The sequence below is a fragment of the Simochromis diagramma genome, unplaced genomic scaffold (genome assembly GCF_900408965.1).
Source record: "Simochromis diagramma unplaced genomic scaffold, fSimDia1.1 OVJJ01000596.1, whole genome shotgun sequence".
NCBI lineage: Eukaryota > Metazoa > Chordata > Actinopteri > Cichliformes > Cichlidae > Simochromis > Simochromis diagramma.
In genome coordinates, this window is record NW_024387245.1 from 12970073 (window position 1) to 12983576 (window position 13504).

The 13504-nt window shown below is 38.4% G+C and overlaps 1 protein-coding gene across 1 annotated transcript; it reads left to right on the forward strand.

The window, feature by feature from the left end:
* Positions 1-565: 565 nt before the first annotated feature.
* On the forward strand, positions 566-11893 carry LOC120714112 (sodium/glucose cotransporter 1-like). Its single transcript, XM_040000162.1, has 15 exons — positions 566-1059; positions 1922-1993; positions 2271-2375; positions 2548-2607; positions 2751-2855; positions 2945-3050; positions 3499-3579; positions 3657-3865; positions 6148-6283; positions 6417-6524; positions 6614-6764; positions 6848-7016; positions 7725-7940; positions 9124-9229; positions 9326-11893. Exons 1-15 carry the CDS (start codon positions 781-783, stop codon positions 9532-9534), a joined length of 2112 nt encoding a protein of 703 aa, XP_039856096.1. The 5' UTR covers positions 566-780; the 3' UTR covers positions 9535-11893.
* Positions 11894-13504: the final 1611 nt, after the last annotated feature.

The following is a 13504-nucleotide window of genomic DNA, read 5'->3' on the forward strand; positions in this document are numbered from 1 at the left end:
TTAACATGCAAAGGTTCACAACATCAACTGTATCTGTCCATTGACTTTAACATACATACATAAAAATCATACATATCACCCTCTGATGTGTTTCCTTTGTTGTTTTGGTGCTGTTTGGTTTGGCTGAATATCACAGGTAACATTTTTTATTCTGACATTGGTTCTCATGTATTTTTCAGTCTGTTTACAGACCTCCTCAAACAGCAGTGAGACTAATAAATAACCTAGAGAGGGGAAATAAAACATCTTTTATCAATATTATTTCCTGTGAGTCTTAGTTGTCATAGACTTGCAGTAAGTGAGAAAAAAATATTTCCTTGTTTCCTTGACATGAGTGAGACAAGTTATCAGTGGCAGTGTTTGACAGCTATTCTTGTTTTACTTATCAACAAAGCTGTCACAAACAGTTTATCAGTGACACCGCAAATGGTTATAGTTTAACAGAGCTGTCATGAACACACTTGCAGCAACCTGAACTGGATTATACTTTATTAAATTTGAGCTATAACCCACTGCGATACAAATACTACCTGTTAGGTTTTTGTATCTCAAGTATCTTCACTTGAGGTATTTCCTTGTAGGTTTATAATTAACAATATTATTTGCTAAACAGTTACATATTTTAACACATTCATTTTTAAACCAACATTTGTGAAACCGTAAGATTTACATGCCAATCTGTACATGCATCCACTTTCAACTAGTATGTGTTTTAACGATTTAGATGATTAAATCATGATCAATGATTAAATCCACTCTTTATTACCCTCCTTTACATCTATGCCTCCTTCTTTGAAACACTATCTCTCCAACACACACACACCAAAGGTTATAAAGGTAATCGCTTTGTGTAAATGCTTCAGACAAACACGGGCAGCTCGAGCAACACTGCCGTTGTCCATCACAGCCAAAATGTCACAAGATTATTCGTATTATGGATTTTCCTACATAAAGAGAAATGCAGAAAACAACACAATCAACACGGCGGCCCTTAGAAATGCGGCAGATATCTCCGTTATTGTGGTCTACTTTCTGGTTGTCCTGGGGGTCGGAGTATTGGTAAGTTTTACAATCCTTCACCTGATCATTCTTTAAATCCCTTGTCTCTGCAGCTCCCTGACATTTTTATAGCTTTAAGTTGTTTTGAGTTATTAAATTTTCTGTTAATAGTAATAATGAATTACATTGCCAAAGAAAAAAATAGCATTTCTTTTTATGTTAATTTGAGAGGCAACTTACTAAATAACAAAGGTGTCATTCTTTAATAATAATCATTTTGCACAATTGACACAATCATTTTTCTCAGCAACCTGGTACACAATAGCTTTCCACAGCAGATCGCAGACACATATTTCGCATTTCATAATGTTTATCTACCTTTTATTGTGATATCTTTAAGTTGTGTGAAATCACCCACAATTTTAAACATAAGAATTATACCATACGAACAAAATTACTGAGCCACGTAGCCATCACACCTACAGGAGCTGGCAGGCCATGGAAATACATCCTATGAAGCGCCCAGTTTACTCTGATGTTAGTGCCACAGGATGGTTATTCATCAGGACTCAAACTGTAACCCAAGCTCTGTAACTTTACATCGTCTGCTATTTTGTTGCTGAGTTGTTGGTAAATGTAATATCTAGGAGGGAAGACACTTAAGGGACTAGTTGCAACAGTGGTATTCTATTAGACTGCAGTTCTATTATTTTTAAATGACTCATTCTTCCACAAATATTTTTAAAGCACAGTGGCTAGGTGCTTGATTTCATACACCTGTGGCAACGGAACTGAAAACTTAAGCGGTGTGGCCAGATACTTTTGTCCATATATTGTATGTGATGCTTATGAACAGATTATCAGAGTAGTGTGTTGCTATTTTGCACAGATTTAATCATTTTCAAAAATTGTTCTATTACAGGCTATGATCCGCACCAACCGATCCACTGTAGGTGGCTTCTTCCTTGCAGGGAGGAGTATGGTTTGGTGGCCGGTGAGTATCTTTCCTTGGAAGACTCCTTTACTTTATAATCCATGCGAAGTAATTAGTTCTTATTGCTTTGCTCAAATAGATGGAATGTAATGTGATTAAGGGTGTCATAATAGAAGAATTTTATGAATTGTCATATTTTTATTAGAGCAATCAAGTGTGTAAAACCATTTAGTACTTATTTAGTATGCTGAGTATATGACCTTTCAAAAAACCCCATAATGGATTCTGATTGAATTTTAAAAGGAGCTACTGACAGATTTAACTGTGCTCTCCACAGATCGGAGCATCGCTGTTTGCCAGCAATATTGGCAGTGGCCACTTTGTAGGAATCGCTGGTACTGGCGCAGCTGCAGGATTAGCCATTGGTGGATTTGAATGGAATGTGAGTAACTGTTCTTGAGTCAGTTATATCACTTCTCATGTAGTTCTTGTCCCTGATACTCTATCAGTTATCTTTGTCATGTCAACTGATAGATTGTTACGAGAGCTCCGGCCTGAAGAGGATGAAATGAAACAGGATATCTGATTAGTTCTTCTATGTTTGTGTTTTTCAGGCTCTTGTTGTGGTTGTCATTCTGGGATGGCTCTTTGTGCCCATCTACATTAAAGCTGGGGTAAACAGAATACTAATGCTACACACTGGCCTGAAAGCTCCTTATATGTATTAATTCTCCTATCCAAATGGGCATTCATAACCACCGTGTTTATCTACAGTGTGAGTAATGAGTAAAATCTCATCTGTTGTCGATGTATTTAGATCGTCACCATGCCTGAGTACTTGAAGAAGAGGTTTGGAGGACAGCGCATTCGCATTTATCTCTCTGTTCTCTCCCTCTTCTTGTATGTCTTCACCAAAATCTCAGTGAGTCCCTCCAAGAGATGCAGAACACACTGTTCCATTTGTGGATGATCTTGAATAAAATCCTGCATTTTTTACCCTTCCCCATATAGGCAGACATGTTCTCGGGTGCAATTTTCATCCAGCAGGCACTTGGGTTGAACATCTACCTCGCTGTTATTGCACTTCTAGCGATTACGGCACTGTACACTGTCACAGGTTTGTACATGGCAGAAATACACTTCCTTTTCTACGGCACTTATAGATTGACATTTTCCTCAGAAACTACCCAAGAAGTGTTATCTACAAAAATTATATTATGACCGGGGTAAAGTCTTCCCAAGCCCATATGTGGTGATGTAGACACACACCACATACACACAATCTCTTTCGTTCCTCATTGCTGGTTTATCTTTGCTGAGTTGCTGTGGTTAATTGCCCATGGACTATGATAAGCCTGAATTGGCCTTCTGTTGCTGTTTTGTAACAACACATCCACAATTACAAGTCTTACAGAATGAGTAGTTACATAATGACATGATGAGTTGATTTTTGTTCTTTCAAACAAGTGTAGTCTGTTAGTTGTGATAAGATGTCAAGATTTTAGGTGAAAATGTTTACAGATTGATAACATTGACATAACATTGATAATCCTATTTTATCTCAGGTGGACTGGCAGCAGTGATCTACACAGACACTTTACAGACCGTCATCATGGTTATTGGATCATTCATTCTCATGGGCTTTGGTAATATGACACTTATCATATATCACATATCTGTTTGAAAGGTTTAAAAAGTCTAATTTCCATATGATTTTCCTTAGCTTTCCATGAGGTGGGAGGCTATGTAAACTTTGAGAAACTCTACATGCAAGCTATCCCCTCAATCACGGGTAACATCAGTGCAAACTGCTATGAGCCCCGGCCAGACTCCTTCCATATCTTCAGAAATGCAGTTACAGGAGACCTCCCATGGCCTGGTCTCGTGTTTGGACTCACCATTCAGGCTACCTGGTACTGGTGTACTGATCAGGTGAGCAAAGAAATGAGCACTGGGCAGCTCAACTGCAGTTTTCAGCAACCAGTCTGTAGTGAAAAACTGAGACAGGTTCAACTGATTGCCTCGGTGTGTTCACTAGACTCAATTTCTATACGGAGAGATAATTTGGAAGAAATTTATGTTCAAGGTGTTGAAAATGCAGATGGAGTCTTGGATCGAGCTGGGCACATCAATAGTTTTTAGCAATCATTCACAACAAATGGGTGGTCATAAACACTGACTCAGCCAACTGATTTACTCACATGCACGTTCATGCACATTCATGCCCGTTCATACAGATTTTTAAAAAAAACAATATTCAAAAAACAGTCTGCAGTGAGAGGATAACCATGCTTTTAGTTTAGACGCTGGATCTCAGCGAGAGCCTGACACCAATTCATGTGACATAGAGCACACGCGAACAAAACACTATGGTATATCTATTTTCCGTTACAGAAGAAGATGATTTGCTTCTTTGGTTTACTCAGCAAACATTTTGAGTTCAACCACAAAGACTGAAAGTGGTTTGAAATCCATGACAACCACTTACCCACCCAGTCTATCATTCAGCCAAGTCCCCCTTATGCTCAGAATCAATTGGCCAGGCTGTTGATTTAAGCTTGATTTATAGTACTGTATTACTACAGCCTGACGTTCAGCTTTCTAGAAATGTTCATACACGTTGCACCAATGCAGACAAAAACAACTATGATAGGTCTGCATGGTAGTAATATGCCATGTAAATAGGGTATATCAATTAGCATAAGGATAATACATCTGCTAAACCAAAGAGACTGCAATTGTATCTAGTTTGCTCACAATCCTAACACGAACAACATATGTTGTGTTTTTAATTTTCATAGCTCTGACAATTCGTGTTTCAAGGTCAAGTAAAAGCCATGATCGTTCCAAATGTAGTTGTTTGTTTGTTTTTTTCACATCAGCTCATAAGTGCAAATGTAAAAATGTAGTGTCAGCCACTTGTAGGCTTTGCGGTCAATTAATGCAGGGCTATGAACAGGTGTACACACAGAAGAGACTGGCAACGTGGCAACCAGAGACTGTAACAAGTCAATGAAATTCAGTATTCTCAAGCAACAATGAGTAAACTAACCATTGGCAATGCAAGCAGGTCAGCTGAAGGCTTATCAGGGGGCTTTTAGGACAAGCTGATAATAATGCCACCTAGAAGTAATAAGCATCACTAACATCACTCTGAGACCGTATTTTTCTGATTTTGGAGATGTTGCACAAATGCAAGAACCACTACACTGCAATACCTGCAGCGGACCCAAGTTAACTGTCTGTTGGGATCTCTGGATCTGTTCCCTGGTGTTTTGGACTTTTTGAATCAATACTGTATTGTGTTTTGAGAAAAGGGTTCTTAATTTATGTCTGGATTTAGTGATTATACTACTGTTGTTTTATACACAAGTGTGTTAGCCAGACAACAGGACCCTGGAATATATGCAAGAAAACTGCTTCCAAACAGGAAGCAACATGCATCAATAGAGAGCCAATGACTTCAAGAGAAAAAGAACAATACACTGGTGACCCAAAGTGGTTGGATCTTAAATTAAACTTTTAGCATCTTTAAGGTCAGCGCTCCAACAGCTTCAGCATTTATAAGGCTGATGAATTAAATTTCAAAAAGTAAAGAACATCACAGTGCACTCTGTGACATCCCTGCTGGCAATACAAATTAAACAAGTAAATAGCAATACATAACAAATGCTAGAGAAATTGATTTATGTTTCGTGTCTCTGAAAGGTGTATCCTGTGTGGATACAGATATATTAAACAAGCCCATAAAAACCCATGTTTTCATGATAGTTGATGATTTTGAATTTATAAGCTTTTATTTAACACCATGCACACAAAGCCTGCTCCAATGTGACTGGACAAGTCTAGAAAGCACATAAAAGCTTCTAGTACCCAAAGTATTTTCCATGACCACATATTCTACATATTATTTTCTAAAAATGAGTCTTGTTGAAGCTTTTGTTCTTGAACATTCATAGATGTTCCTCTACATGTATAAACTATACTTTATAATTTGGAAACATATCATATGATTTGTGAAATCTTAGTTTGAATGTAAAAGACATTACTATTCTACAAGTATAATATTTTGCATCGAATCTCAATGAACTAGAAATAACAACTACCACCAAGTTTAAAAGTACAGTAAATGTGGGTAAAATTGTGATACCTGAGTAAATGTATTTAGTTGCTTATGACCACTAAACTGTACTCCCATTGTTTCCTAATTGTAGGTGATTGTGCAGCGCTGCCTCTCTGCCAAGAGTCTCTCTCACGTTAAAGCAGGTTGTATCCTATGTGGATACCTGAAGCTGCTGCCCATGTTCCTCATGGTTTTCCCCGGGATGATTAGCAGGATCCTGTACACAGGTGAGTGTGGTTACATGTGTGTGACATGTAACTTATGTAGCAAGCTTATTGGTTAACATTATATTTGTAGTTCATGCACAAAATTATTCAGTGCTGACCTCACGCGCTGTGGATTTTCTTGCCTTTAATCTAGATGTGGTAGCATGTGTGGATCCAGCCGAATGTGAAAAATACTGTGGGACCAAGGTGGGCTGCAGCAACATCGCTTATCCGAAACTGGTCGTCGAACTCATGCCTGATGGTTGGTGACCTTTGTCTTATGAGCTGTTAATAATAACTACAGGCTTCTTTGCTTATCTTTCCTTTTCTTGATCTGTTACTCTATTTCAGGCTTGCGAGGTCTTATGCTGTCTGTGATGCTGGCCTCTTTGATGAGCTCCCTTACCTCTATCTTCAACAGTGCCAGTACTCTCTTCACTATGGACATCTACACTAAAATCCGTCGCTCTGCTAGTGAGAAGGAACTTATGATTGCTGGCAGGTAAAACACATTTTCGTCGCTGTGTCTGATACAATCATCGACTAAATTGTTGAATACTGACTGGATTTGTTTCAAATGTCTAGAGTTTTTATCTTGATCCTGATTGGTGTGAGCATAGCATGGATTCCAGTGGTGCAGGCAGCCCAAAGTGGTCAGCTCTTCGACTACATCCAGTCCATCACCAGCTTCCTAACTCCACCTGTCGCAGCTGTCTTCTTGCTTGCCATTTTTTGCAAACGTGTCAATGAGACTGTGAGTTGATTCCTTTGATTCAATGTTCTTTTTTTTTCTTTTCTAAATCAGATTTTCAGTGTGGTTTTGTGCACTGACATTATTTTTCCCATACCTCTGAGATTTATTGAAAAATGACATTTGTTTCCATTCTTGCTGTGGGTTAAATGAGATGATTGGTACAAGTCTCATGTCTGTACAGGAAATAAGCTGGAGCCAAGAGCTGGTTAGCTTATGTTAGCTTAGTATATGGACTGGAAATAAAGGAAAGCCTTTAGAGTGCTTTTTGTCAGAGCCGCTCTACACACAAGCCAGTTATCCCTGTGTATCATTTCGGAAATTTCCTGCTTAAAAACCTGAAAGTCAGAAAGCTTGTGAGGCCAAACTTTGATGCTCATTCACAACTAAATTACTGAGTTCTGAGGTCATCCAATTGTCACTTCTGGTGTGTGCAGACCTTAAGAATACCAGCATTTTGGGGAGAATCAGTTTTAGGTCAGTAATTTTCTGCCTGGTCCTACTTTAGTCCAAAAGTGTTGCAAATGCTAGTAGGAGCATGTCATGGTGATAGCTTCCTAATTTTTGTGCAGCAAAGAGTGGTGTTGACGTGATCAAATGTACAGCAAGAAGGATCTATCCAAAATTATTCCCTTAAATACAATATTGTGGTAATATCACTCACTTTACTTGATTTAGACTGACCTTTGTCCTTTTTCTTTCTTTCTCCAGGGGGCCTTTTTTGGACTGGTAATTGGACTGGTTATTGGCTTGATTAGGATGATTGCTGAGTTTGTTTATGGGACAGGTAGCTGTGCTTCCCCCAGTAACTGTCCCACTATCATATGTGGCATTCACTACCTTTACTTTGGGATCCTCCTGTTTGTCATCTCCTGCGTCATCATTCTGACAGTGTCTCTCATAACCAAACCCATCGATGACAAACATGTAAGTGATAAATTATTATTATTATGTAAATTAGGGGAGAGCATTTACTCCAACATAACTGTCAAGTTTTTGATGATTGTCGCCAAAGCTCACCTGCCCACAGCACTTTAGGCAGCCATAGATCAGCCAATAAGCAGTCACTTGGTTTGCAGTGACACATTTTGGTTTGCTTCAAGTTCACTATTATTATAGTGAGAATAAATCTGTGAGAATAAAAATTAAAACAGTAACTATTCTTAATGTGCTGTAACAAACACCAAGAAGCTTGTATAAGAGCAAGAAGGCTAATTGTCTAATTCTAGGCACTCACATGTCACAAGAAATGTTTTACAGAACATTTATGTTCTGTAAATCTTTCGTGTCAGTGCGTTTACTCACTCAAAACGATTACAGAACTTTGCATTAACCCCTTAAAGGGAGCAGCTGAAAGAAGAAGACACAATATTAAATTGAGAACCCCAATGATCAGATGAGTCAGGACTTGGCAATGATGTGGAGGAAGAACTCCCTTTTTAATAGGACAGCAGAACCAAGATCAGGGAGTGGCAGTCAGCAGCTCAGGGATAAGAGGACAGAAAGGCATAAAAGAAGAATGTACAACCAGGATAAAATACAAACTACAAGAAAGAGCAGACAAAGGTTAATGCCATACAACAGCAACATAACAACAACTGAGGAGTAAAAAGATGAGTGCAGCTAATAACCTCAGGCAGCTAGCTATTTAAACGGGAGCATCTACACATGAAAAACTGCTTAAGTCTTTACTGGTGGCCTTCACATCTCCTCAAGCTGCCACGCCTAACTGCAGAGGACAAAGTATTGTTGTTGACATCATTTAGGCATTACGCAAAAATTGTATGTTTGGCTGATGGTAAAAAAATATGTGCAAATTCCCATTTTGTATCTTATTATATTAATATTTAGTGACTATATTATTACTTCAATGCAAACAAACTAAACATGTGATCTATGCAGCATCTTTGATGTTTCTACAGCGCAAAAACTTACTGCAGTCTGAATAGTAATTTCGTAATAACAAAGTGAGTCATCACCAGTCTCTACAACCACATAGCCATCTAGTCAAGTCTTTGCATGAACCAACATTTAGTAAGCTATTAAGAAGCACCCCAAAACAAAATGACAAATAATCTATTTCTCACCACATGCTTTGTCGTTTGACTAGCTGTACCGACTGTGCTGGAGCCTGAGAAACCGCACGGAGGAGAGGGTTGACCTTGAGATGGATGATTGGGCTGATAACCAAGATTCCAGCAGTGAGGACTCAGACGGTAAGGAGCTCACGTACCCAGCATACATACAGAGTAAATATGCATTCATGCACAGATACATGCAAACGTTCATTTTTCTTGTTTCTTCTTTTGCAGATGATGAGCCTGGCTTCTGTAAGAAGGCGGTGATGTGCTTCTGCGGCCTGGAAACCAAGAAAGCCCCCAAGCTGACTAAAGAAGAAGAGGAAGAGCTGAAGGAGAAGCTGACAGACACCTCAGAGATGCCTCTGTGGAGGAACGTGGTCAATGCCAACGCCATCATCCTTCTGTGTGTGTGCGTGTTCTGTCATGGCTATTTTGGCTAAGAGTCAGCTGAGTTCAAGTGCTCTCTGACTCTCTAATTTATACAAATATAACACACCACTCAGTAGCCCACTCTAAAACACAATCATGCACTTGCAAACTATATTACAATGTTTAGCCTTTGATGTAAAATTTATTTTTGTAAAGCACTGTGCTTTTCATGAACTTGTCCTGGTAGATCACACTGTAATATATGAACACATATTGCACTTACTGTAAAACATGTTAAAGTTGTGTATATTCATATTTGCATGCTACCTATTGTCCCTATGAGTTTTCTTCGTCGTCTTAACAGAAACATTTAAACAGCTCACGACAGGAGCTGCAGGTTTGCATCCACCTGTAGAGACCACTCTCACGCAGTAAGCGTTATGTAAATGTGTGGTTTTATTTGCAACACATATTAACCACAACATGATAAAATGAGCTGCAGCACACGCTTGTAATCTATTTAATTAATGATTAATCTGTTCAAAGCCAATCTCCAACTAAAGGAATTGTAAAAACGTCATGAGTGTCTTTTGTACTTTCGAGTTTACACATGAGTGGGGAGAAGGGGAATAGAGCATGTCTGTTTTAAAATTCAGGATGCTGTCTTTTGTCAGTGAAGAAGGGAGACAAAATAATATGCAATACACCAGCAAGCGATCTGTTATATAAAACCAACAAAGCACAGCATGGGAGACACTTTAAAATTCCTCGAATTACAGTGTGTGCTACCTCATTCCACTTAAGCTCTGTTTCCTGATTATGTGTGCTCAAAGTCCATTAGTGCTGTCACTTCTTAAATCCACACACCTTACTCTGTGTTGTTTTAGGTGTTAATGAATAAAAGCATCTCAGGGATGAAGGGCTGAGAATCACTCAATAGTCATGGCTGACTAACTCTACTGCCCTCTAATGGTTTATTCTTGTTTCTGTTAAACTAAATGTAAAATATTTGTTTTCTGATTGATTGTCATTTGGCTAAATTTTTCTGCTCTAACTGAGGATGAATTTCATTTGTATTGCTTGGTAAACAAATGTTAAATTTCAAACAAACATGTAGTACTATTTTTGAATTTACTAGAAGGCCTGTGAGTCATTCCCATTAACTCTATCTTATCAGTAACTCTGTGGTTAATGTGCACTGATTGCAGATCACCAGCATATGAACAGTTGAATCATTTATGATTGCTTGTACCTTCAGGCTCTGTTCCCTTAACTTTTATATCTTTTACCTCCAGCTTACTCTTCACCAGGTGTATATTACTTTATAGCTCCCTGCAACTAATCTCTGGCAGATCCAAACGGTAACTAAGCCTAAAAAAACCTAAAACAAACCAACAACCTGAGACAAAATATATGCTTATCTCACTCCCCCTGGGGAGAAGAGGTTTTTTTTCCTTCTTTTTTTTTTTATTTTATTGCTAGTGTGCAAACACTGTCTGTAGATCAGCCTGTCTGTGACGAGGAACTGGAAGTGTTTGACATTATTTCGAAGCTGCAAACAAAAGATTGAGTGTATTGTGATATGCAGCATTGTATGACACTGTGCCTCTGTTTAAGGAAAAGAAGAAATGAAAATGAAATAAATTATCTTCAGTGTGTTCAGCCTAATGTCCATTTAAAATAAGGGGGAAAGGGCTTGTGATAACAAATGCTTAATAGCACTGTGAGCCCTTGAGGACTGAATGTGCAGCACAAGACTTACACAAGCTGTGTGATTAAGTAACTATGCAGTGAGTTTGATGAGACGTGAGCCTAAAGGTCCCTCACAGTGCCACCTTTATGCAATAAAAGGCACTGGTTATGACTCACTATAAATCAGTTCCTAACTGATACTGAGGACGACAAAATGTCTCCCAATAAGCTTCACAAAGCTACTAAATGATTACGTCTGGTTATGGAATCTTTACAGATTTATAACAGGAAGCTATATCTGTGACCAACACTCAAATGATACTGAGTGAAAACGGCACATATTTGTTGTTCTGTAAAGATCCCAATCAGCGTTTGACACAGGAGGAAGAACACAGGAGAAGACAAAGGTGGCTTAGACACAGGCGCCATCTAGTGGCAGAAGATTGGGGTTGGGGTTTAACATGACATATGTGATATTACACCTCCAGTTTAATTCTGTAATTGGTGTGGCACTGGCTGTATTCGCACCCAGCACTCATTTGACTGTAAACTGACACCAGTGGAAGTGCTTTCTAATGAGTTTGATGTGTGTGCTGGATGATATCCTACTTTCTAAATAAAACTACAAAATCATCAGGAGAAACAATTTTCATCTTTCATGCTTATATAAAATTATTTCAGTTCTGAGTTCCCAAACAAATCAGAGCTATTGTACCAGGAACGACATCATTTCACGCCCACCTCTTCTTATGCATTTGAAAAACAAGTATTATTAAATTTAACTGTGAATTTCAATGGTCAAAACCTGCATGTACAGAACCAACAATCAAGTCAGTTTAAAAATGCTTCAAAGGTTTTTCTTTCTCCTTTCTTCAAAAGGAGTTATTACTTCTTGTCACAAACAAATTAGTTTCATCTCACACAATGAAATTAAAGAGGGAGGAGAATTTTAACATCAATACAAATACACATGATGGACAGATGATGGACCTATGCATTATATGTTCCTAAAGTTGTGTTTTTTTCATAATGTGAAACATCCTGCAAAACATATAAAAGTTATACTGACTTTGTGTTATTAAAGGGTTACTTAAAAATACCAGGCAGTTTATTCCTGGCTACACTGGATGGTGTGCAGTGCTGTTTATAGCTACTATATTGGACAGATGCAGATGAGCTGTGGTGTTCATGGTCTGTGTGAGGCTACGTTAAGTTTAGCAGACATAATTTTATTAAGGTGATGATACTGATTAAATTCATCCACTGAATATCAACTTCATACAAGCAAGACTCAGTACAGAAACTGTACTTGCACCCACAATGCAAATTATTGTGACTTATTTCTAAATAATTATGTTCCCCATGTTGCCCCCTACCTGCCAAATCCCACTTTAACTTTAGTAATTGATTTTACTCATTTTTCTCTGTGGGTGCTAAGGCTAAGTCACTCTTTTACAATGCAGGTAACAGCAAATACAGCTAGATTTCTTTTACGCCCTTTGCTTTTCTCTGCTTTCTCTGGGATGAAATAAAGTTTATATTCCTTCCAATTAATATTGTTTTAAACCTGATATTAGTATGATACTCTTAAAAAAATGCTTTAAGTGTTTTTTATGGGCCACCTCTGATTATACATAACACCAGCAGGTACTTGGCAGCCACCTGGCAACAGCTAAAATTACCTGTTTTCTGCCTTTTTGCACCTCCGACACCTTATGAAAGCATCCTGTCACTTTAATTTCAAGACAGCAACACTTCATCTATAACCAGAAAAGCCGAATTACAGGCCCTGTGTTATTTAACCTCATCATGTTGCATAGCAACCACCTAGCCATGGTCTCAAATGACCTACTTTTTTGTATTTGTGCACCTATGCCTTATAACAATCATCATTTCAGCTCATAAACAAACCAAACATTACTGTAGCATGGGCATGCACCAGTAAATAAAAATAACCGAGGTGCTAATTAATTGATAAGATATAATTACTTAGTAGCTATTAAAATAAATTACCTCTCATTGGTGCTGGTAACAGCGTGTATTGCGCAATATTTTTTGACACGTGTGTAATGGGAAATCAGACATTTCATCAAGCAGCCAGCTTACCTTCAGCTTCAGATATTAATCAGCAGATAGTTTAACTTTAGCCTTGAGCGCTCTCCAGACATCCTGTCTAGCCCTCAGCAGAAAGCCACAGATTTCACATGCACTCCCTCCAGCTCCATATAAAGCCAGGTGATTCATGGCCTCTAAGGTAAGGTAAGGTACGGGGAGTGGGCCTCCTTTTTTTTCCTACAGCATGCTGCCCTCAGGGAGACAATGCTACATGAAGTCTGCTGAAAATATCTT

What these genes read in the sequence shown, in the direction of transcription:
- LOC120714112 (XM_040000162.1), top strand. Translation starts at nt 781, where the DNA reads ATGCCTCCTTCTTTGAAACACTATCTCTCCAACACACACACACCAAAG. An exon ending in GAACTTATGATTGCTGGCAG is followed by an intron (nt 6,765 to 6,847) that starts GTAAAACACATT and finishes TCAAATGTCTAG; the next exon opens with AGTTTTTATCTTGATCCTGA. An exon ending in CAGCAGTGAGGACTCAGACG is followed by an intron (nt 9,230 to 9,325) that starts GTAAGGAGCTCA and finishes CTTCTTTTGCAG; the next exon opens with ATGATGAGCCTGGCTTCTGT.